At 59.3% G+C, this 21,711-nt stretch overlaps 1 protein-coding gene across 4 annotated transcripts; it reads left to right on the plus strand.

Moving 5' to 3' along the window:
- Positions 1-548: 548 nt before the first annotated feature.
- On the plus strand, positions 549-21,116 carry PLCD3 (phospholipase C delta 3). Of its 4 annotated transcripts, XM_047757479.1 has the most exons (16): positions 5,013-5,055; positions 8,233-8,316; positions 11,917-12,078; positions 12,178-12,406; positions 12,696-12,825; positions 13,864-14,092; positions 14,402-14,603; positions 14,758-14,902; positions 15,550-15,702; positions 17,233-17,376; positions 17,529-17,679; positions 18,449-18,565; positions 19,512-19,678; positions 19,878-20,013; positions 20,125-20,274; positions 20,466-21,116. In XM_047757479.1, the coding sequence occupies exons 1-16, from the start codon at positions 5,028-5,030 to the stop codon at positions 20,552-20,554; spliced, it is 2,316 nt and encodes a 771-aa protein (XP_047613435.1). In that variant the 5' UTR covers positions 5,013-5,027; the 3' UTR covers positions 20,555-21,116. The 4 variants fall into 4 exon arrangements, with proteins under 4 accessions (XP_047613434.1, XP_047613437.1, XP_047613435.1 ...); XM_047757478.1 differs by lacking the exons at positions 5,013-5,055; positions 8,233-8,316 and adding an exon at positions 549-802; XM_047757481.1 differs by lacking the exons at positions 5,013-5,055; positions 8,233-8,316 and adding an exon at positions 2,190-2,217.
- Positions 21,117-21,711: the final 595 nt, after the last annotated feature.

Raw genomic sequence — 21,711 nt, forward strand, 5'->3', positions numbered from 1 at the left:
AGTTCCCGCTGCCCCCGCTCCTGTTCGGGCCTTTGCACCCTGTCGCCCCGCTCAGCTCCTGGGGTTCTATCCTCTTTACGGGCCCGCGAACCCTAGGCCCTGGGCGAGCCCGCCCACAGACCCCGAGCCCAGTCTGGCTCCTTTCTCGGGTGGGTCGGGGAAGGGGAGGGTGGAGAGAGGTCCTTCGTCTGTACTGAGTCAGGGCCGGGGGAAAGGAGAAGGTGTCTGTGCCAGAGGGCAGCCCAGGCCCCTTCCGCCGCTTCCCCCGCACCAAGGAGCTCGGGACAGGGATAGGACCGGGATTCGAAGACCGATCGGAGAATGGGGAGGCGGATTCAGGAGCTGGGGGCGAACGCAGGGATTCCGGGGCGCGGACCGGGCTCCCTCCGCACACCTCCGCCCGGGCACAGCTCCCCGCCCGGGGTCACCGCCCCCCTCGCGCCGCAGCCTCGCACCCCCCCGCCCCCCGGCGCCGTCCTGGCCCCGCCCCGTCCCTCCCGGCCCCTCCTTCCTTGACCCTCGCCCCTCCCTCTCTCCCTCCTCCCGACACCTCCTCCTCCCGATTCCCTCCTGGCGCCGCTAAGTTTCTCTACTCGGCACCGCACGCAGAGTCCCGGGGCCCGGCCCCGGTCCCCCCACCACCCCCGAGCCATGCTGTGCGGCCTCTGGAGGAGCCGCCACCGGCGGCCAGAGGAGCCCCCCGTGCCGGCCCAGGTCGCAGCGCCCGTCGCGCTCCCGTCCCCGCCCGCGCCCCAGGACGGCGGCACCAAGAGGCCCGGGCTGCGGGCGTTGAAGAAGATGGGTCAGTGAGCGGCCGGGGCGGCTCTGGGAGGGCGCGGATGGCCAGGGGGGCGCAAGCTGGGAGGGTCGGGGTGTTCCGGGGAGCCGTTCGTGGGCCTCCCAGTGGGGCTGTGGGGGTCTGGCGAGAGAGGGAACGCCAGCCCCGTTCCGGCCGGGGGTCGCACCTGGGGTCACCCGAGGTTCCCAGGTCTGTTCCCACCAGGAGGCGCCCGCGGGGCGTGTGGGGTGGGAGTTTGGGCGAGCGACGCGGACTGGGGTCCCAAAAGGCCAGGAGAGCGGAGTGGGAGTGACAGGCTTGAGGTGGTGTCCCTCACCCCCTCCCCAACCCTGTGCTCCCCAATCCTGGGTTCTTGGCCCCCTTAGGAAGGCTGACATCTCAAGCCAGCCCTCCAGTCCTGCAGCCCCCACTGGGGTCAGAGCAGCCACACAGCACTGGTAGGACTGGTCTAACTGGTGAGAACACTGACCTGTGGCGTCAGAAAGCCAGAGCTGCCCTCTCAGATTTGGGGGAAGTCACTGGGGGGAAAGGAATGTAACTGTGGTTTGTTAAGCATCCCCCAGGCCCAGGTGGCCCTGGGTGGTTAGAGATGTGGTGACCTTCAGCCTTCCCCTGCCTGAGAGGTAGGTGGTGTGACCCTCGTTTTACAGGTGAGGACACTGACTCAGAGAAGGCAAGGAATTTGTCTATGGCCACACAGCTTTTACCAAAGGGCAAAGCTTGGCATGCCCCCCACACTGCCTCGGGTACCCTCTCTGAGTCTGGGCAAAGCGGGACTGACAGGGGAGTTGAGACCTTGAATGGGGTGTGTGTTGTGAGATTATTTCGTGCAATGTAAAGTACTGTAAAGCTGGAGTTCCTCTCGTGGCTCAGTGGTTAACGAATCCAATTAGGAACCATGAGGTTGCAGGTTGGATCCCTGGCTTCACTCAGTGGGTTAAGGATCCGGCGTTGCCGTGAGCTGTGGTGTGGGTCGCAGACAAGGCTCAGATCCCGTGTTGCTGTGACTCTGGCGTAGGCCGGCGGCTACAGCTCTGGTTAGACCCCTATCCTGGGAACCTGCATATGCCACGGCAGCGGCTCAAGAAAAGGCAAAGAGAAAAAAAAAAAAAAGTACTGTAAAGCTGAAGTGGTCTCGTAGAACTGTGGTTGGTAGAAGAGTTAATGATGGAGAGGCTGGAGGTGGGGCTGAGGGAACGGGAGGGCAGGGCTGCGAGAAGACCTGCGTGAATCTTGGGGCCGAATTCCGAGGCCGCACTGCCCGTCTTCCCTCCTGTTCTTCCTTCTACGGCCCCTCGCTCGTGTGACCGGAATTTACTGAGTGCTGCTTTCTGAGCACCGTGCCTGGCACTCTCCTTACAGAGGCAGGAGACACGATCTCTGCCTTTCTCCCCATCACCCGCACATGCATTCAGCAGGTATTTATTGAGGGCCTATGGTATGCTGTGCCCTGGGGACTCAGTACTGAACAATACGGACTTGGTGCTGGCCCTCAGAGAGCTGAGGCACCAGCAAGGAGGTCAGACAAGGAAGCAAAGGCACCAGGCTATGCGGGAAGGGGCCAGGGAGATGCTGGGGTGCCCCAGCTGCACCCCAGAGCTGGGCGGAGACTGGAGTGAGGAGAAGGGGGGAGGCAGGTGGAGGCTGGATCCCCTAGGCCCCTCCTTAGAGGGTTGCAGGCTTTCTCTCTCTCTTCCCCGGGAAGCAGGGTCCTGGGAAGTTCCCAGGCAGGAGGAGAGAGGCAGGAGCTGTGCAGAATAGGGATGGGTGCGACAAAGGCTGGGGTGAAAGTGAGAGACCCCCAGGAGGAAGGCTGAGGGTCCGTTTTGCAGGCTGTGGCGGCTGGCGTGCAGGCGTGGGCCTGTGCAGCTGAGATCGATCCCAGAATCACCGGATTCTGTAGTGTAGGCTGGGCCGCACTCTGCAGTTGGCGGGATCTGAAAGGTGTCTCTGGTGGCTGGCAGTGTCACCCTCTGGGAAAAGGAGCAGAGGGGGTGGGGAGAGGAGGGTGGCCATTGGGAGTTGAGGGGCCGCCAAGAGGGCCAGGGGCTGGCGCTGGGCTAGAAAAGCAGCCCCGGGGGGAGGCAGCCCCTGCGGGAGTCAAGGGTGCCATGGGAGGGCCAAGGTGAGGCTCCCTCACACCTGTCTGCCTCCCTGTCCCACACGTGTTCGCTAAGTCCTGTCAGCGGGCCAGGGCGAGGTGCCAGGGCTGGGGCTACGGAGGACACAGCGCCTTGCCCTGGGGGAGCGCAGTCTAGCACCAGGCAACACTTGTAGACGAATAATTACAGCCGAGCCCAAGACTCAGCAGCTCTGACTAAGGCACACGGGAGCTTCAGGCAGCCTGTCACAGTGACACTGTCATGAACTATGCGAGTGTCAGAATGTCATCTGGGCCACCCCCCCTCCTCACCACTGGACCATCCTGCTGCATGACTGCCTTCTGAGAAAGCAGTGTCAAGCTCCCGGGGTAGGTCCCCTCGCCAGGCCTCGCCGAGTCCAGGGACAGGATGGAGGCGAAACCCAGGCGTCCCAGGGCCCAGCTGCTCAGACTATCAAGGCCAAGGCCTAGGTCTACCACTCAGGTAGCTTCCACTCAGACCCCTGCAGCTGCTGCCTGTCCCGAAATGACCCTCAGGGCTGTGCCTTGTCACCCTGGTCACCACACCCCTTTGGCTAACAGAGAACAGATTTTCTTTCAGATCAGGTCTGGAGACTGGGGCAGGGAGGGGCTCGGAGTCAAAGGCTTATAAGTAAGGGAAATAGGGAATTCCTGTTGTGGTGCGGTGGTTAACGAATCTGACCAGGAACCATGAGGTTGCGGGTTCAATCCCTGGCCTCGCTCAGTGGGTTAACCATCCGGCGTTGCCGTGAGCTGCGGTGTAGGTTGCAGACGCGGCTCGGATCCCGCGTTGCTGTGGCTCTGGCATAGGCCGGTGGCTACGGCTCCAATTGGACCCCTAGCCTGGGAGCGGCCCAAGAAATGGCAAAAAGACCAAAAAAAAAATAATAATAATAAAGAAAAATAAGGGAAATAAAGGAAAATGAAAGTCCTGGAGGGTCATCCCGGGAGGAACTGGGGGGAAGGGGAGGGGCAGCAGCCCCCACACTGAGTGGAAGTCATTTGTGGAGCCGGGGGTCCACTCCTCTCTGCTCCCACACCCCAGGCTGGGCTGCTGGCCTGGCCTTCCCCCAGGAAGCTGGGGAGGAGCCGAAGAGCATCGGGCGCAGTGCTGAGCTCACCGAAGCCCAGAACCCACTTAATCCTCGGCCAGCCACCCTGGGAAGGTGCTGCCACTGTCTTCACATGACAGAGGGAGGGGACCAAGGCCACACAGCTAAGAGGCGGCAGCATCTGTCTGCCACCAAAGCCTTTGTTTTCAATGATGCCTCTTTATTGGCAGATGAATGAGTGTTAACACCTGCCTACACTGCGCCAGTGCTTTTCACCTATTAGCTCATTTAATGACATAACCCTATGGGGCAGGTGGAACCCTTAGCCTCATTTTACACATGAGGAAACCGAGGTTCGGAAACCGAGGTTCCCAGAGGTTCAGGAACTTGCCCAAGATTCAAAGCTGGGAAGTAGCTAAAAGAGGATTTGAATCCAGGAAGTGTGGCCCAGAGTCCAAGCTCCTAACACAAGGACTGAATGAGTGATTTTTGCTGGCGGCGGGGGGTGGGGGTGGGGTGCGGAGGAAGACTGCTGTACCTCTCCCCCACAGTGGCTCTGCCAGCCTCCAGTGGTGTCCTCCTAGGGCTGCCAAAAAAATTACAGCATGCTCAGAGTTCCCACTGTGGCACAATGGGATCGGCAGTGGCTTGGGAGCGCTGGGATGCAGGATACTTGGCACAGTGGTTAGGTGGCAACTGTGGCTCGATCTGATCCCTGGCCTGGGAACTCCATATGCCATGGGGTGGCCAAAAAAGAGAAGAGAAAAAAAATACAGGATGCTCAGTTAAATGTGAATTTCAGATACACAAGAAATAATTTGGGACCTATGGATACTAAAATATTGTGTATCTGAAATTCAAATGTAACTGGGCATTCTGAATTTTATCTGGCAGCCCTATCTCCCCAGAGGCCCCAGGACTGTCCCTGGACTGCTCATGCTCCACCCCGCCCCTAATCCAGCCCCCAGCAAAGCACTGAGGTGGCAGAATCTGCTCCCCTCCCTCCCCGATCTGCACACACCACCAAATGCCGCAGGGCAAGGGGGTGCTCCCGATGGCCGGCCCAGGACCTCTCCTGCAGGGTGAGTAGGGCTTCCAGGGGCAAGGCCAGCAACGGGGGGGGGGGGTGTCTTCAGAGCAGCCCCCAGTCTGGGCAGGTGCCTGGCCTGGGTGGTGGGGAGGGCTGGGCCACCTTCCTGGTCACATCAGCAGGACTGGGGGGCGCTGGCTCTGTCATGCATTGTGACCCTCCCCACCTCTCCTCCTTCCTCAGCTCTGCGGAGCCATCCCCTCTTCCACGGCCTCTGTCCCCAAACAGGTTTCACTTCTGGCCTGGCCCTGCTGAGAGGGAAGCTGTCACTTTATCGTACTATGTCCCCCCAACTCCACCCCCACCCCGATCCCCACCCCCGCCTGCCTCCCCCCCACCCCTCGAGGTTGTCGATGCTTCAAGGAATGTTACCAGTTCTGGGCTGAGCTCCACTGGTTCTTGCCTTGGGTGTGGCGGCCCATCAGGGCGAGGGGACAGGCTTGGTCCCTGAGGTGCTAGGGCTGCCTGCCAGCTAGAGAGTTCCAGTGGGAAGGTGTTTGAGACCCCTCGCCAGTGCCTGTCCCCGCCCAGAGCCTCATGGTCTCAGGCACTGGGAAAAGCCGCTCTTCTTTCCCTCCCCCCACCGCTGGCATGAAGCTGGGCTGCTGCTGTTCCCTGCATGTCTCACATTCTTGCTGGAGTCCTGGTGCCCTTCCTGAGTGTGCACCAGCACGCACACACACACACCCAGAGCCTGGTTTCCACCCCAAGCTGACCACCTTCCTCCCACCCACCAACCCCCCCCCCCCCACATATACGCACACGTGTGCACACACCACCCTACACACACCTTCACTCCTTACCCTGCGCTCTGCACACATGCCCCGTGACCACACAGTGCCTCCCACCCCTGCCACCAGCCCGCTCCAGCCCCTGCGTCCATCCCTGTCCTGGGCACCCGCACTCTTTTCAGCCTACAAGGCTTGTCCTCTCTGGTCATCAGTGGTCTGTCTGTGAGAAGAGGGGGATTTAAGGGCCAGGGATGAACTTGGCCTCCCCACAGCCCCTTCCAGCTCTGTCACTAAGGCAGTTTCCTGCCCCCCAGACCTGCACGTGGCCCAGACCGCCCAGGCTGAAAGTGGTCATTGGGAAACTGCCCGTTCCCTGCCACCTCCTGGCCCGTCTCTGGAGGCTGAGATAAGCCGGCGACTCAGGGAAGGTGTACGGGCCCAACTGAGAGCAGGGAACTACTGGGCTGGGCAGGAGAGGGGCCCAGCTGGAGGCCGTGGGACTGGGGAGCACAGATGGAGCCAGTTACCAGGGTCCCTCATCCCTCTCGGGCACTGCCTTGGTGTCCTTCTTCAATAACATTTATTGGGGAGCTGGCCCCAAATGGAGGGCCGTATGTGCTCCTTCCTGCCACAGAGAGCCCTTTGGGTGAGGCATCCCCAACTCTCACCACACCCCAGCTCCACCGCTTACCGCCCTGAGACCCTGGACAAGGTCCTTAGCTGCTCTGTGCCTCTTTAACAGCTTTATTGAGAATTAATTCACATACCACACCATTCAACCATTTAAAGTGTATACTGGGGAGTTCTTGCTGTCGCACAGCAGGTTAAGGATCTGGCATTGTCTCCGTGGTGGTACAGGTTTGATCCCCAGCCCATCACAGTGGGTTAAGCATCCAGCGTTGTTCCAGGTCACAGCTGCAGCTTGGATTTGATCCCTGGCCCCAGATCTTCCATACACTGTGTAGCCATAAAAAAAATTAATGAAGGAGTTCCTGTCGTGGCTCAGTGGTTAACAAATCCAACTAGGAACCATGAGATTGCGGGTTCGGTCCCTGTCCTTGCTCAGTGGGTTAAGGATCTGGCATTGCTGTGAGCTGTGGTGTAGGTTGCAGATGCGGCTCGGATCCAGCGTTGCTGTGGCTCTGATGTAGGCCAACAGCTACAGCTCCGACTAGACCCCTAGCCTGGGAACGTCCATATGCCGTGGGAGTGGCTCAAGAACAGGCAAAAAGACAAAAAAAAAATTAATTAAAAGAAGATTAGAGTGCATTTATAAGATACCAAAAAAGTACACTGGTTCTGGCCTATTACATTACTAATTTTTTTTTAGATTATGCTAAAATATGTTTACAGGATAAAATTGTCCATTTAAACCATTTTTAGGTGGATAATTAGTAGCATTAATTACATTCATAATGTTGTACGAATTCCAAAACTTTTCCATCACCCTAAACAGAAACCCTAACCATGAAGCCATAGTTCCCCATTCCTCCCTTTCCACAGCCCCTAGTAACCTCTAATTTATTTCCTGAATTTTTTCTTCTTTTTATCTTTTTTTTTTCTCCACAGATGCACCTGCGGTATATGGACGTTCCCAGGCTAGGGGTCAAATCGGTCTATGCCACAGCCACAGCAACACTGGATCCTTAGCCCACCGAATGAGGCCAGTGATCGAACCCACATCCCCATGGACACTAGCCGGGTTCTTAACCCACTGAGCCACAATGGGAACTCCCTACTTTCTGAATTTTTTTAAGTTGAGTCATAAATGATGTAAATCTGTTTCTCTGAGTTGGTTCTAGGTACCTCATATAAATGGAATCCTTTGGGATCTGGCTTATTTCACTTCACTTTGCATCATGTTTTTAAGGTTCATGTGGTAGCATAGGTCAGATTTCACTCCTTTTTTTTTTTCTTTTTCTTTTTAGGGCTGCACCTGAGGCATAAGGAAGTTCCCAGGCTAGGGGTTGAATCAGAGCTGCAGCTGCTGGCCTGCACCACAGCCACAACCACATAGGATCCAAGCCCCACCTGTGACTGATGCCACAGCTCACAGCAACGTTGGAACCTTAATCCACTGAGCGAGGCCAGGGATCGAACCTGTGTCCTCATGGATACTTCTCGGGTTCGTTACTGCTGAGCCACAACGGGAACTCCAGATTTCACTCCTTTTTATGGCTAAATAATATCCCACTCTGTAGATAGACCACATTTTGCTTGTCTATTCATCTGTTGATGAATTAGAGGCGGCTTTGGTCGTGGACGTGGTCAGCCACCTCAGTTAAGTTGGAAGAGATTGTTTTGTGTTGAATAAACCTGTAGCCAGAAAAGACTGTAAAAAAAAAAAAATATTGGATTATTTCCACCTTTTGACTAGAGTTTGTCCTCATTTTTCACTGCTATTATTTCATGATTGTTCTCCCACCTGCTCGGCCAAGGCGGCCATGGTACTGGCCCAGCCCAGCTCCAGGTTCAAGGCAGAGACGGATGCATAGACAAACCCAGGAGGGAGGCGGGCTCAGGTAGGAATGAGGTTGAGGAAACATCTGTGGGTTTGGGTCTGGCAGGACTTGAAATGTTTCCTGGGTGGCTGGGAGAGAGCCAGGCCCCTCCCAGCATCACTGCCCAGGGCATGGGTCCTTCTCCTGACTTCACCCCCTTATCTCTGTTGGTCCTTCCCTTCCCATCTGACACCCCAGACCCCTCACTACCTCCGGGTTCAGAAGCACAAGCAATGGAGAAATAGAGGTACCCACCCAGGGACTCAGCACCTGGCGCAGCCTGGCACTTCACCCTCATTCCATGTGGTTTTTCCACTGGCCGTATGGTCAGGGGACAGTGTGGCTAAGGGACAGCGTGATGCAGGGGCCTGTGCTGCTTGGTTGGGCAGAATGGAGTGTCACCCCTTCCCCTGACAGGCTCCTGGGGAGCTGGGAGTGAGGGCCAGGAGCAGGGCCCTCTCAACGTGGGAACCTGTCCCACTGGGGGGCTCGTCAGGGATTCAGGCTGCCTTTCTCCATGTCCTGTTTGCAGAAAACTCTGGACAAAACAGGCCCTTGGTGACTCACCTCCATTTCCGGGCTTAGTCACTCACCAGCCCCCCCCCAACTACAGGCTTGGCATCGCAAGGCTGCCAGTCAGGGGAGGTGGCCCCAGCTGCAGAGCCTGGTTGTCATGGGAACGAGGAGTCCCCTTTCCCGCAGCTGAGGAGGTGGAGGAGGGGTGGGCTCAGTCCTGGGGGCACGGCAGGTTCCCCCGCCAGCCCTGCCCCCCACCCCGTTGTTCCTCAGGGTGGGGGGATTTCGAAGTTGCCCCAGTGCGATGTGGAGAGAGGGGGCTGATGATCTGGTGAGTCCCTTGGCCTGGCTCATGTCGTGTTCCAGCTCTTTGTCTGAAAGGAGGAGCGATCCACCTCCCCTTCCTGTCTAGGTGGCACTGAGCGGGCTCTGATCCTTCCAGAAGGCTACGGTCTAAACTCTGAGAGACCCCTTGCGGCCATTGGGGTCACAGATTGGCTCTAGGGCAGCCCAGAGCCTCCTAAGGATGGCAACTTCCTCCTCCTGCCCCTGAGTCCCGGATTCTCAATCAGTGCTGCCCTCGAAGTCGTGGCGTAGGGTTTCAAACATACAGATGCCCAGGAGTTCCTGTTGTGGTGCAGTGGAAACAAACCTGCCTAGTATCCATGAGGATGCAGGTTCGATTCCTGGCCTTGCTCAGTGGGTCAAGGATTTGGCTTTGCCGTGAGCTTTGGTGTAGATTGCAGATGCGGCTCGGACCCCACGTGGCTATGGCCGTGGCGTAGGCCTGCAGCTGTGGTTCAGATTCGACCCCTAGCACCTGGGAACTTCCATATGCTGCGGGTGTGGCCCTAAGAAGCTATATATATATATATAATTTGTGTGCGTGTGTGCCCCCAGGTGATTCTGAAGCACAGCTGGGGTGAGAAATCTTGACCTATAAGACCTCTGCCCTTAAATCAGGACAGATTGCTCAGGGCTGGGGTTAGGATGCCCTTAGTCCATTAGCTGTCTGTCCATCTGTCTCTCCTTTCAGAAAACACTGGCTGCAAGCCTATCTCTGGGATAAGCACTGAGGTGAGGATATCCCAGTGCTCGGGTTTATTAAAGTCCACTGAAATTACAATTTAGGTGCGGTGTTTTAATTATAGTAAAGAGCATTGGCGGTGGTCAGGGAGGGAGAATGTCCTTTTGAGGACAAATCAAGGAAGGCTTCCTGGAGGAGGTAGTGGCTGAGCTGGTCCTTAAAGGACTCCGTTATGGGAAAAGGATCCTACAAAGGCTCCTAGAGAGAGTGAGAGGAAGGCCCAGGAATTTAGACTTGATTCCTCAGGTCAGGATTTGCAGTTGGGCAAGCAGGGGCCTGGGAACCATAAACCCTGAAGCCAAACCCAGTGCTGGGAGCTTGTTAAAATAAAGGGAGGAAGAGAGGCCCACTGTCCTGTTTCCTTTGGCCCACACAGTGGTGGTTTTGGATTTTTTTTTTGTTTCAATTTGGTTTAACTGCCAACATTGAAAAATCTGGAGACTTCACATAGAAATCCAGGTTCCTGTTCTCTGGAAACTCCGAGCCCTCATCCACTCCTGGCTGCGCCCCTCCTTCCAAAGGGTGTGGACCCTACAGTTTGGCCAGTTCCCAACCGTTCCATTGTCCTCTGGCTCATAAAGCTTAGGTTTTGACCCCTGCTGAAGCGAATCCAAGCAGATCGTGGCGGTACTGGGATGGGCAGCATCTTGACTGAATTTTGGATTTTGTCATAGCAGGGAGCGTCATAGTCTCCATTTTATGAATGGAGAGCACAAGACTTGGGGGGGTGCCTCCAAGGCCATGTCGCTGGGAAGTGACAGAGCTGGGATTTGACTTCCTGCTCTTTCCCACCTCCCCAAGTCCAGGGTGGCTGCAGGGAGGCAGGTGGAGGAGGAGAGAAGCAGAAGCAGAGGGGTCAGTGTAGCAGCCAAAGGCAAAGGTGCTGGAGACTGACCTCCAGGATGTGAAACCTGCTTCCACCACTTCCCAGCCATGGAATGCTGGCAAATTCCTGAAGCATCTCTGCACTTGTTTGCTTATTTATTTATTTATATTTTATTGTCTTTGTAGGGCCATGCCAGCGGCAATATGGAGGTTCCCAGGCTAGGGGTCGGATCGGAGCTGTAGCCACTGGCCTACGCCACAGCCACATCAATGCCAGATCTGAGCAGCGTCTTCAACCTACACCACAGCTCAATGCTGGAGCCTTAATCCACTGAGTGGGGCCAGGGATCGAACCTGTGTCCTCATGGATACTAGTCAGATTCATTTCCGCTGAGCCACGACGGAAACTCCTGCTCTTGCGTTACTACATGACCAGGGTCTGGCATGTAGTGGGTGCTTTGTAAGCATTTTGTCTCATTAAGGAATGTGGATGCTGTGATGGGAGAGCACATGCGGGCCGAGGGGTGACATGGGAGTTGTGACAGTGGCTGGGCAACGGGGAGTACCAAGCGTCACAGGAGAACATGCTTTCAGCTGGGCCCCACCAGGGCATTTGGAGGTCAGCCCCAGGTTGGCCCAGGCAAGGCTGGGCTTGGCATGTTGGCCTGAGACCCTCGAGCCTCCGAGTAGCCTCTGCTGTCCTGCCTTGTCTTTGGGAAAGCAGAGGTGAGGCGCTTGAGTTGCAGCAAGAAAGATTCAGGTTAGATAGTGAGTCTACCCTCTTGAAGGTCAGGTTTCATGTCAAAGGAAAAGGCCTGTTGATGGCAGATTCTGGGCTTGAAGGCTGGAGGCTGTGATACAGAGGAGCAGCAGAAAGGGCGACCTCTGGTGAGGCCTGAATTCTAGGAGCTGTTTGAGCCATTGCTCTGGTCAGAGGGCCTCCTCTGGGCAGGGAGGAGGGCAGGCTGTTACCGGCACTCAGAGGGAGGCGGGGTGGGACACAACAGGCACAGGCCTTGGCAGAAAAGCCTAGAGCCCAAGCCAGTATTGCCACACGTCACAAGGAGCAAGAGCGGCCTGGGAGGGTTTGCAGAGGTTCCAGGAGGCTCCCAGCTGGGAGGAGGGTTAGAGGGAGCCTGCGGGCAGTGCCAGCCAGGTCCAGCCAGGATGCCCATGGCCTTCCATCCCCGCAGGCCTGACCGAGGACGAGGACGTGCGTGCCATGCTGCAGGGCTCCACGCTCTGCAAGATCCGCTCGCGGACGTGGCACAAGGAGCGGTTCTACCGGCTGCAGGAAGACGGCCTGAGCGTGTGGTTCCAGCGGCGCATCCGGCGCGCGCCGTCTCAGCACATCTGTGAGCCAGGGCCGGCCGGGCGCGGGTGGGGGCTGGGGACCGTGGCGGCCCGACCACCCCGTCGTCATCCAGTCGTGCGTGTCTGGTCCCTCCCCGCAGTCTTCGTGCAGCACATCGAGGCCGTCCGCGAGGGCCACCAGTCCGAGGGCCTGCGACGCTTCGGGGGCGCCTTCGCGCCGGCGCGCTGCCTCACCATCGCCTTCAAGGGGCGCCGCAAGAACTTGGACCTGGCGGCGCCCACGGCCGAGGAGGCGCAGCGCTGGGTGCGGGGTCTGGCCAAGCTGCGCGCGCGCCTCGACGCCATGAACCAGCGTGAGCGCCTCGACCAATATCCTCCCTGGAAGTCGGTGGGCCCCGGGCGTGGAGGGGGGGCCAGGCCTCGTCCCGGGAGGAGCCCCAGACCCAAGGAAGGCATGGCTCCGCCCTTGGGGAGCCCATGGCCTGCGACTGAGCCCGTGAAGGACACGTGGTCGGGGGGGTCCATAGGCCGAGAGTAAAACACCGCCCCCAAACCTGGACGCCCCTGGGGCGGGGGGGAGGAGGTGACGTACCTGTCAGTCACCTGTCCGCTGGGGGCGGGGCCCAGCCCTTCTCGGGTCTTTCCTGAGCACCCACACCTGGATCCACTCCTATCTGCACCGGGCGGACTCCAACCAGGACAGTAAGATGAGCTTCAAGGAGATCAAGAGCCTGCTGCTCATGGTCAACGTGGACATGAACGACATGTACGCCTACCGCCTCTTCAAGGTGGGCACCTGTCGCCCCCGCCCTCGGCTCTCTGCCCTCCCCCAGCCACCCGAGGCACCCGTTCCCTTCCCCTTTGTGGACAGAGTGGCCTCTCTCTGCAGAAAGGCCACATCTGGGCCTACAAACGCTTTTAACCCAGGGAGACCGCTGGGCCAGGATGGGGGTGGTGGCCCAGAGCTCCTGTCCTCACCCCCAGGCAGAGCCCAAGGGTAGGGACGACCCCGGGCGTGCAGGCTCGCACCTCCACACATGACTATGCACACATGTGGGAGCGCAGGGGCACACGGGTGGGCTCTGCCTCCATGGCCCAGTTTGAGCCCGTGGAGACACCTGTGTGGATGTTGCCTGTACAACAGGCCAATGACAGTGAAAGACAAGAGGGAGAGTTCCTGTTGTGGCTCAGTGGTAATGAACCTGCCTAGTCTCCATGAGGAGGCGGGTCCGATCCCTGGCCTCGCTCAGTGGGTTAAGGATCCGGCGTTGCCATGAGCTGCCATGTAGGGGTTGCTGTGGCTGTGGCATAGGCCAGCAGCTGCAGCTCCAAATCGACCCCTAGTGCCTGAGAACGTCCATAGGCCACAGGTGCTGCCCTAAAAAGCAAAAAAAAAGAAAAGAAAGAAAAAAAGACAGGAGCACCATGGCACGTGTGTACACTGAGCCGACAGCTCCAGGTGGACTGCGCCAAGCAAATTCGATCACATGTTCTTCCTTGACCCTGGGTGTGAACGTGTGCGGGTGAGGGTAGGGCACACACCCAAGAGAGGGAATTCGGCCCCAGGGGCTCAGCCCTGCGGTCACTGTTTTCCCTCCCACATCTTGATTCTGGAGGCAGGTCATGGTGCAGAGGGACAGGTACCAAACCCAAAAGGCCTTCCTTCGAATCCCAGCCCTGCCATTTATCAGCTGAGGGAGACCTGGAGCCTCTCTAGCTCTCGCTTTCTTGCTTGGGAAATGGGGAGCTCGCCTCCCCTCCCCGCCGGCACAGGCCAGCTCTCCCAGAGTGTCCTTCTCCTCCGGTTTCCCCCTCCTGCTCTCCAGGAGTGTGACCGCTCCAACAACGAGCGGCTGGAGGGGCCTGAGATCGAGGAGTTCCTGCGGCGGCTGCTGAAACGCCCGGAGCTGGAGGAGATCTTCCACCGGTACTCGGGCGAGGACCGCGTGCTGAGCGCCCCTGAGCTGCTGGAGTTCCTGGAGGACCAGGGCGAGGACGGCGCCACGCTGGCCCGCGCCCAGCAGCTCATCCACACCTATGAGCTCAACGAAACAGGTGAGGGGGCTGACAGACGGGATTGGGGCCCCCCTAGCCCAGGGCTTGGCATCTGATAGATCTGGGTTCCGGGCTGAGTGGGCTCCGCTGATCCTGGCTGTGGGCACCATCCTGGGCAGGTTACTTGCCTCATGGAGAGTCAGCTGCCACACCTGTAAATAATTTGGGTTGAGTTGAAATTAAACGGCATAACTTCCGTAGAGTCTGATCAGTAGACTAGGTGCCTGTTATTACTGAGTGAGATTTGAGGCATTTCGGACCAGATAACAGGCCCCTTGCGGCCTGACCCCCTGCCACCCATTCCTGCAGCCAAGCAGCACGAGCTGATGACCCTGGACGGCTTCATGATGTACCTGTTGTCACCCGAGGGGGCTGCCCTGGACCCAGCCCACGCATGCGTCTTCCAGGACATGAACCAGCCCCTCGCCCACTACTTCATCTCCTCCTCCCACAACACCTATCTGACCGACTCTCAGATCGGTGGGCCCAGCAGCACTGAGGCCTATGTTAGGTACCACGGTGTGGACATGTCTGGGAGCCCAGCTTGGGTGCAGGGATGTGGGGCCCAACTCCCACTGTGGGCTTCCTGGGAAGGGGGTTGCTGTCCGTTGCCCTGGTCTGTGCCACCCACACAGCACCCTGCCCGTCCTTCTGTCTGTCCCCAGGGCCTTTGCCCAGGGATGCCGCTGCGTGGAGCTGGACTGCTGGGAGGGGCCAGGAGGGGAGCCTGTCATCTACCACGGGCATACCCTCACCTCCAAGATCCTCTTCCGAGACGTGGTCCAGGCCGTGCGTGATCACGCCTTCACGGTGAGCCCGGAACCCCACGCCCAGCCCCAGAGCCTTCCTAGGGACCCCAGCCATTCTTGGTCCTTCCAGAAGAAACCCCTGCCCACAGAGTCACTTTCATCAAGTGCTGCTGAGCGCATTCTGGCCAATGGCATAGAATAAAGCTGAGCGGGAGGCTCCCTTTACCCACCGCCGTATTTAGTAACTATTAAAATCACAACATTTCCAGAAGAAAGCCTTGTGGGTAGAGAAGGGCATTCTAATGATGACTGGCAAAGAGAAAGTCATAAAGGAGAAGCTCGGTGTGGCATCTGCGTCAAATTGCCAACTTCTGTCAAGCTATGCAAATCTTACCAGCCACAAATGATGGGCTGGGAGGAAAAGCTGGCAGCCTAAATGACATGGTCAGTGTCATTAACATATAAAGAGCATTTATTAAAGAAAAACACCCCTGTGGCCACCCTCAGCTCCCCAGACAGTCCACCCCTTCCTGAGGCCCCCAGCCTGACCTCTGCCCCACCGACTCAGTCTCCCCCAGAGTGGGTTCTTCAGAGCCCCACCTCCACCTGCCTGTCCTGAAGTGGGGGAGCCACTGGGTGTAGCCAAGGTCCTGGTGGGGGAGGGAGGAGTGGTCCTGAGCTGCTGTCTGTCCCCCCTCCCCCCAACAGCTGTCCCCATACCCCGTCATCCTGTCCCTCGAGAACCACTGCGGGCTGGAGCAGCAGGCCACCATGGCCCGCCACCTCCGCAGCATCCTTGGGGACATGCTAGTGACGCAGGTGCTGGACTCCCAGAACCCTGAAGAGCTGCCGTCCCCAGAGGTGATGCTCCCAGACCCTCAGCCGGGGGGAGGGGAGGGTCGGGCTCCAGGGGCCACCGCCCACCTCCTTGTTCAGGACCCATCCCCCCGCTTCTCCGTTCATCCGATGTCTGCCACCGTGTGGCCTTGTCGCTTGTCTGCCTTCCATCTTGACTAGACACACCCCGCCATCTCTCCTGGCATTGAAGGGCCGTGACCTGGCTCTGACCTCCCTGCTCCCTTGGCCTCCTTCCCACAGAGCCCCTGCAGGCTCAGCCATTCCCACCTCGAGGGCCTTGGAATGGAGCTCCCCGAGAAAACTCTCCTCCTCCCAATTCCAAATTGTGCCGGGAATGTTGATCCACCTTTGTGTATGATTTTATTTATTTTTTTAATGGCCACACCTATGGCATCCGGAAGTTCCCAGGCCAGGGATTGAATCTGAGCCACGGCTACTGCAATGCCGGATCCTTTAACCCACTATGTCAGGCAGGGGATTGAACCCGTGCCTCCAAAGCAATCCAAGCCACTGTAGTCAGATTCTTAACCCTCTGAGCCATGGAGAGAACTCCGATTTTTTTTCCCCTGTTTTTTTTTTTTGGCTGCCCCATGGCATATGGAGTTCCCAGACTAGGGATCAGATCAGCTCCAGTTGTGACCTACTGCTTCGGCTGCCGCAATGCCGGATCCTTAACCCACTGTGCAAGGCTGGGGATCTAACCTTCATCCCAGCGCTGCAGAGACACCGCTGGTTCCACTGCACCGCAGCAGGAACTCCTACATATATATTTTAGTATTAAAATAACATGGTAAAAGAAAAAATGGAACCATACAAAAGCGTACACAATGTAAAAGAGGATTTTCTTCCACTGGGGCTCACCCCCGTCCTGTTTCAAAAAAGTGACCATCTTGAGCAGTGTCTTGTGTATCCTTCCAAAATTTTCCTAGCTATCTGCTCTTTCAAATGGTACACAGAGAAGGTCATGTGCTCGCATGTTCTACAGGCACTTCTTTCTTGGGAGTTTTTTTTTTTTTTTTTTTTTGCTTTTTAGGGCCGCACCCTCAGCGTATGGAGGTTCCCAGGCTAGGGGTCCAATTGGAACTGTAGCCACTGGCCTACGCCGCAGCCACAGCCACACCAGATCCACGCGACCTATATACATACCACAGCTCACAGCAACGACCGATCCTTAACTCACTGGGTGAGGCCGGGGATCGAACCCGCAACCTCATGGTTCCTAGTCAGATTCGTTTCTGCTGTGCCACCACGGGAACTGCTTGGGAGATCTTTTTTGAGCAGAGCGCCCTCTTCTTCAACCCTGAGCTGCCTCATTCATGCTACTGGCAGCCGCGTAGTAAGTACTCTGATGCTTGGCGGGGCCTCAGTGGCCGTTTCCCTCACAGGGTTTTCCTGTCAGAAGCATCACTCGCCTGTGGCTCCTGCCCTGCTCCCCAGCCCCAGCCGGCCCCTCACGCAGTGGTGGCTGAATGTCAGACCCACCGACCGGCGTAGGGGCAAGAGGGCTTCATCCTCCCCTGCTGGCCTCCACAGCAGCTGAAAGGCCGGGTCCTGGTGAAGGGGAAGAAGCTGCCAGCCGCGCGGAGCGATGAGGGTCGGATTCTCTCAGACCGGGAGGAGGAGGAGGAAGAGGAGGATGACGAAGAGGAGGCGGGGGCTGCAGAGCAGAGGCGGCGGGTGAGTGGGCCTGGCTGGCCGGCCCGGGCTGGGCAGGGGCTGGGTACCACTCTGGAGCGCGGGGCGGGGGTGGGGGGGGAGGGCGGAGGGAAGGAAGGGAGGAGGCCCCCGGGGCCCGGAGCCGGCAGACCCCTGGGAGACGCGTCTCCCAGGCCAAGCAGATCTCCCCGGAGCTGTCGGCCCTGGCCGTGTACTGCGGCGCCACCCGCCTGCGGACCCTGCGGCCTGCCCCGCCCCCGCCCCCGCCCGGCCAGGTCAGCTCCCTCAGCGAGCGCAAGGCCAAGAAGCTCATCCGAGAGGCAGGTAGGAAGCGGGACGTCGGGCATCTGGGGCAGGAGGGCCGTGGGGACCTGCAGGCTCCCGGGGGCTGGGGGATGCTGCAGATGGTCTGGAAAGGAGACGGAGAGGGCTCCGGGGCGGTAAAGAGCTCAGGAGGACCCCAGAGAGGGGCTCAGAGTGCGCACCCGGTGGGCCTCCGTGGACCGCGGGTGTAATTACGGTGCGTGGGGGTGGACGGGAGTGAGGGAGGCTGGCAGACGCAGCAGAGGAGGGTGAGGTCAGAGGAGCGTTCCTGAGCAGGTGATGGCTGTGGAGACACCTGACGGAAGGATGAGGAAGCGGCCAGGTGAAGAGGGGCAGGGATTTCCAGGCAGGAGGAGCAGGTTGCCCAAGGCCCGGGGGCAGGACGGCCAGGAAGGGTTCCTGGAACCCGAGGTGTCGCGGGAGGCGTGCTTGTGGGATGAGTGATGAACAGCGGTAGGTGTCAGCCTGGGCCAGGTGCTCCACCCACGGAGTCAGGAATGTGGGGACGTGCGGGAGAGGCAGTGCCAGGCTGCGGGGACGGGGGCGGGGGTCCCTGCCTCTCTCTGGACTTCAGCCGGTTCCTCATGAGGGCCCCACCCCACCCCCATCAGAGAGAAGGAGGCGTGGGGGCAGGGGCAGCTGGGGATAGGAGTTCAGCCTCTGCCCCCAGCTTGTCCCTGGAGGTGGATGGGGGGAGGTGGCAGGCCCTGGCCCCCAGTGAGGGACACACCCCAGGGGCTGTCACAGTCCCGCCCCCACTGCCCCCCAGGGAACAGCTTCGTCAGGCACAACGTCCACCAGCTGACCCGCGTCTACCCGCTGGGGCTGCGGATGAACTCGGCCAACTACAGTCCCCAGGAGATGTGGAACTCGGGCTGTCAGCTGGGTGAGCGGGGGCAGCAGGAGAGGGAGTGGGCAGGGACTGCTTTGTGGGGGCGGCCTCCGGAAAGCCCTGGATCCCCAGTGATGATGGGGCCACTCAGCTTTCCAGAAGGTGGGAAAAGGAGTTTCGTTGAGAATAACAATCACTGAAAGACTTGTCAGGAATTCCCGTCATGGCTCAGTGGCTTAAGAACCTGATGACATAGTGTCCACGAGGATGTGGGTTTGATCCCTGCCCTTGTTCAGTGGGTTAAGGATCCGGAATTGCTGCAAGCTGTGGTGAAGGTCACAGATGCGGCTCAGACCTGGTGTGGCTGTGGCTGTGGTGTAGGCTGGCAGTTGCAGCTCCAGTTTGACCTCTAGCCTGGAAACTTCCATGTGCCACAGGTGCGGCCCGAAAAAGACAAAGACTTGTCAGCAAAGGAGGTGGGGAAACACGAATCAGGCTTGTTTGTTCTTGTCAGAGTAAAATCTCACATTTTTTAGGAAGGTAGAGATTAAAAACCTCCAGTCCCACGTGCCCCCCCCCCCCACACACCTGACAGTCCCCGTGGAGTCACACTGATGGGGGTGGCTCTGGTGGGACGCTGAGCGTCGCCCAAGGGGAGGAGCCTGGCCCCCTTGGGGTGGGGAGGGAAAGCTCCCTCTCCCTTGGGTCCCGGCTCTGGCCCAGGCCCAGCCCCACCCTCAGGCCTTGAGGGATTCCAGGGATAAGGGCAGGTGACGGTGGGGGCTGGGTTTCCTGGCTGCCACCACGTGCCCTCCCCAAGCCATGGTGGGGGTGGGGCAGCACTGCCCAGGCAGTGGGACCCTGGGCCCCCTCTGGAGAGGCGCTGAGTCCTCTCCCCATAAGGTCTGTCCGGCAGGGAAGACCAGGGAGACCCCTGAAACGGAGCCTTGAGGAGAGGGGGCCACTGAGAACCCCTGTCCTGCCCCCGGTATGTCCACAGTGGCCCTGAACTTCCAGACGCCAGGTTACGAAATGGACCTCAACGCTGGGCGCTTCCTCATCAACGGGCAGTGTGGCTACGTCCTGAAACCCGCCTGCCTGCGGCAGCCTGACACGACCTTTGACCCTGAGTGTCCTGGACCCCCCAGAACCACACTCACCATCCAGGTCAGCAGCCTGGAGAGTGACCTGCCCGGGGTCAGGGCTGGTTCCCCAGAGCGCAGCCTGAGGGCAGCGGAGGCCTGAGGCCGGCGGCGCAGGGCCGCCTGTCTCTGCGTCCCCTGCAGGAGGCTTGGGGTGAGTACCGAGGGCCAGGGGCTTCCTGCCCCAGTGGGGCCCAGGCTGAGGCTCCCCGTCATCCCTGCAGGTGCTGACTGCACAGCAGCTGCCCAAGCTGAACGCCGAGAAGCCAAACTCCATCGTGGACCCCCTGGTGCGCATCGAGATCCACGGGGTGACCTCAGACTGTGCCCGCAAGGAGACCAACTATGTGCTCAACAACGGTGGGGGCCCTGCTGGTGCGGGTTGGGCGGGGGACAGCAGAGGGCGGGAGAGGTGCAGGGCAGGCCTGGCCTGGCGGCGGCAGGCTCTTGACTGCCAGGCCTGTGCCCTAGGCTTCAACCCCCGCTGGGGGCAGACCCTGCAGTTCCAGCTGCGGGCTCCGGAGCTGGCGCTGGTCCGGTTCGTGGTCGAGGATTATGACACCACCTCCCCTAATGACTTTGTGGGCCAGTTTACGCTGCCTCTCAACAGCCTGAAGCAAGGTTGGTGGGTTGATGGGGGCGGAAAGGAGTGGGGGTCTGGGCCTCTGAGACCCTGTTCCCTCTGCTACCCGGCTCCCCCGAGAGCCTCTCCCCAGCCGGGCCCTGCCTCGGGGGAGGCGGTCTGCACCCTACACGCCTGGCCCTGCAGGCTGGTGAGCAGGGAAGCTGACGCCTGGTCCCCCTCCCTGCAGGGTACCGCCACATCCACCTGCTTTCCAAGGACGGGGCCTCGCTGTCACCAGCCACGCTCTTTGTCCACATCTGCATCCAGGGCTCCTGACGACACAGCTGACCCTCCCTGGGGTTCTGCAGGTGCCAGTCCACCTCCCGTGGCGGAGGCCCTCTCCTGCTCTGGAGCGGAGGGGTGATGGGAGTGCCAGCCCCTCCAGCCTACCTGCTTAGCCTGCTCGCCAGCCCCTGGTCTCGGTGGGATGCGGAGGGCTGCCTCGGCCCCTCCTGAAGCACAGGCAGGTGATCTTTTCTCTGGGCCGTGAGATGGTCCAGCCCACCTGTTCTCATGGCTTATGGAGAGCCAGGTCCATGGCTGCCTGGAGACCCGGAGCAGGTCACGGGAACCCGCGGCCGCCCTCTGCCACAAGGAGTCCAGCCACCCCCTGAAGCCCTCCTTCCCCCTCCAGGCTTTCCTAGGCCCTCTCCCTCCCGCTCTTGAATCTGAGCTCCCTTCCCTTGTTAAAGCAAGCAGGGAGTGGGGAAGCTCAGAGCCCTGGGGAAACCTAGGAGCAGGTTTTTAATCTGTGTCATAGAAGAGCCCTGGAGAGGGCAGTAGAGCAAAATAAAGAGGCAAGTTTAGGAGTTCCCGCTGTGGCACAGTGGGTCAGTGATCTGGCTTGTCTCTGAGGTCTTGTGGCTCAATCCCTGGCCCAGCACAGTGGGTTAAGGATCCACTCTTGCTGCAGCTGTGGCATAGGTTCCTATCAACTTTCTTGATACGGGAGGTGGAGGCCAAGAAGAAACGCAGCTGCTGATTCTGAGGGCCCCGGGCAGAGACCCCGCCCCCCCCCCCAGGACTGTGCTCTCCCAGCCCCAACCTAAGGGCGGGAACGAAGGCCTGAGTTCTCAGGAGTGGGAGCCACCAGGTCCAGGGCTGGGGAGGGACACCAGGTGCGGTTTAGGAGGGTCAGGGAAAGGCCTCCTGGATGACCCCGGGGCAGGTTCCCCGGGAGGTGGTGGGGGGGTGGGGGAGATGGGTGTAAAGGCCCAGAGGAGCAGAACTGGGAAGACAGGTATCAACACTCGGGCCCTCAGGCCCGTCCTGAGAGCTGGGTCAGTGGGCGTGCAGTGGGACCTGGTGGCCTGCAGCGTTAGCAGCACCTCTGGAGGCTCAACAGGATGACCTGGCTTCTGGCAGGCAAGGAGAGGTGACATCTGGGCAAGTGGGAGGGGTGTGCCTGGGCCCTCCATCTGAGGAGCCACACT

This window comes from Phacochoerus africanus, chromosome 14 (assembly GCF_016906955.1).
Source record: "Phacochoerus africanus isolate WHEZ1 chromosome 14, ROS_Pafr_v1, whole genome shotgun sequence".
Lineage (NCBI taxonomy): Eukaryota > Metazoa > Chordata > Mammalia > Artiodactyla > Suidae > Phacochoerus > Phacochoerus africanus.

Bases quoted from the DNA above. Each gene is read 5' to 3' on its own strand.
- PLCD3 (XM_047757478.1), top strand. From the start codon at position 652: ATGCTGTGCGGCCTCTGGAGGAGCCGCCACCGGCGGCCAGAGGAGCCC. The intron at 12,407-12,695 runs ATATCCTCCCTG...GAGCACCCACAC, and splicing joins CAGCGTGAGCGCCTCGACCA to CTGGATCCACTCCTATCTGC. The intron at 19,679-19,877 runs GTCAGCAGCCTG...TCATCCCTGCAG, and splicing joins GAACCACACTCACCATCCAG to GTGCTGACTGCACAGCAGCT.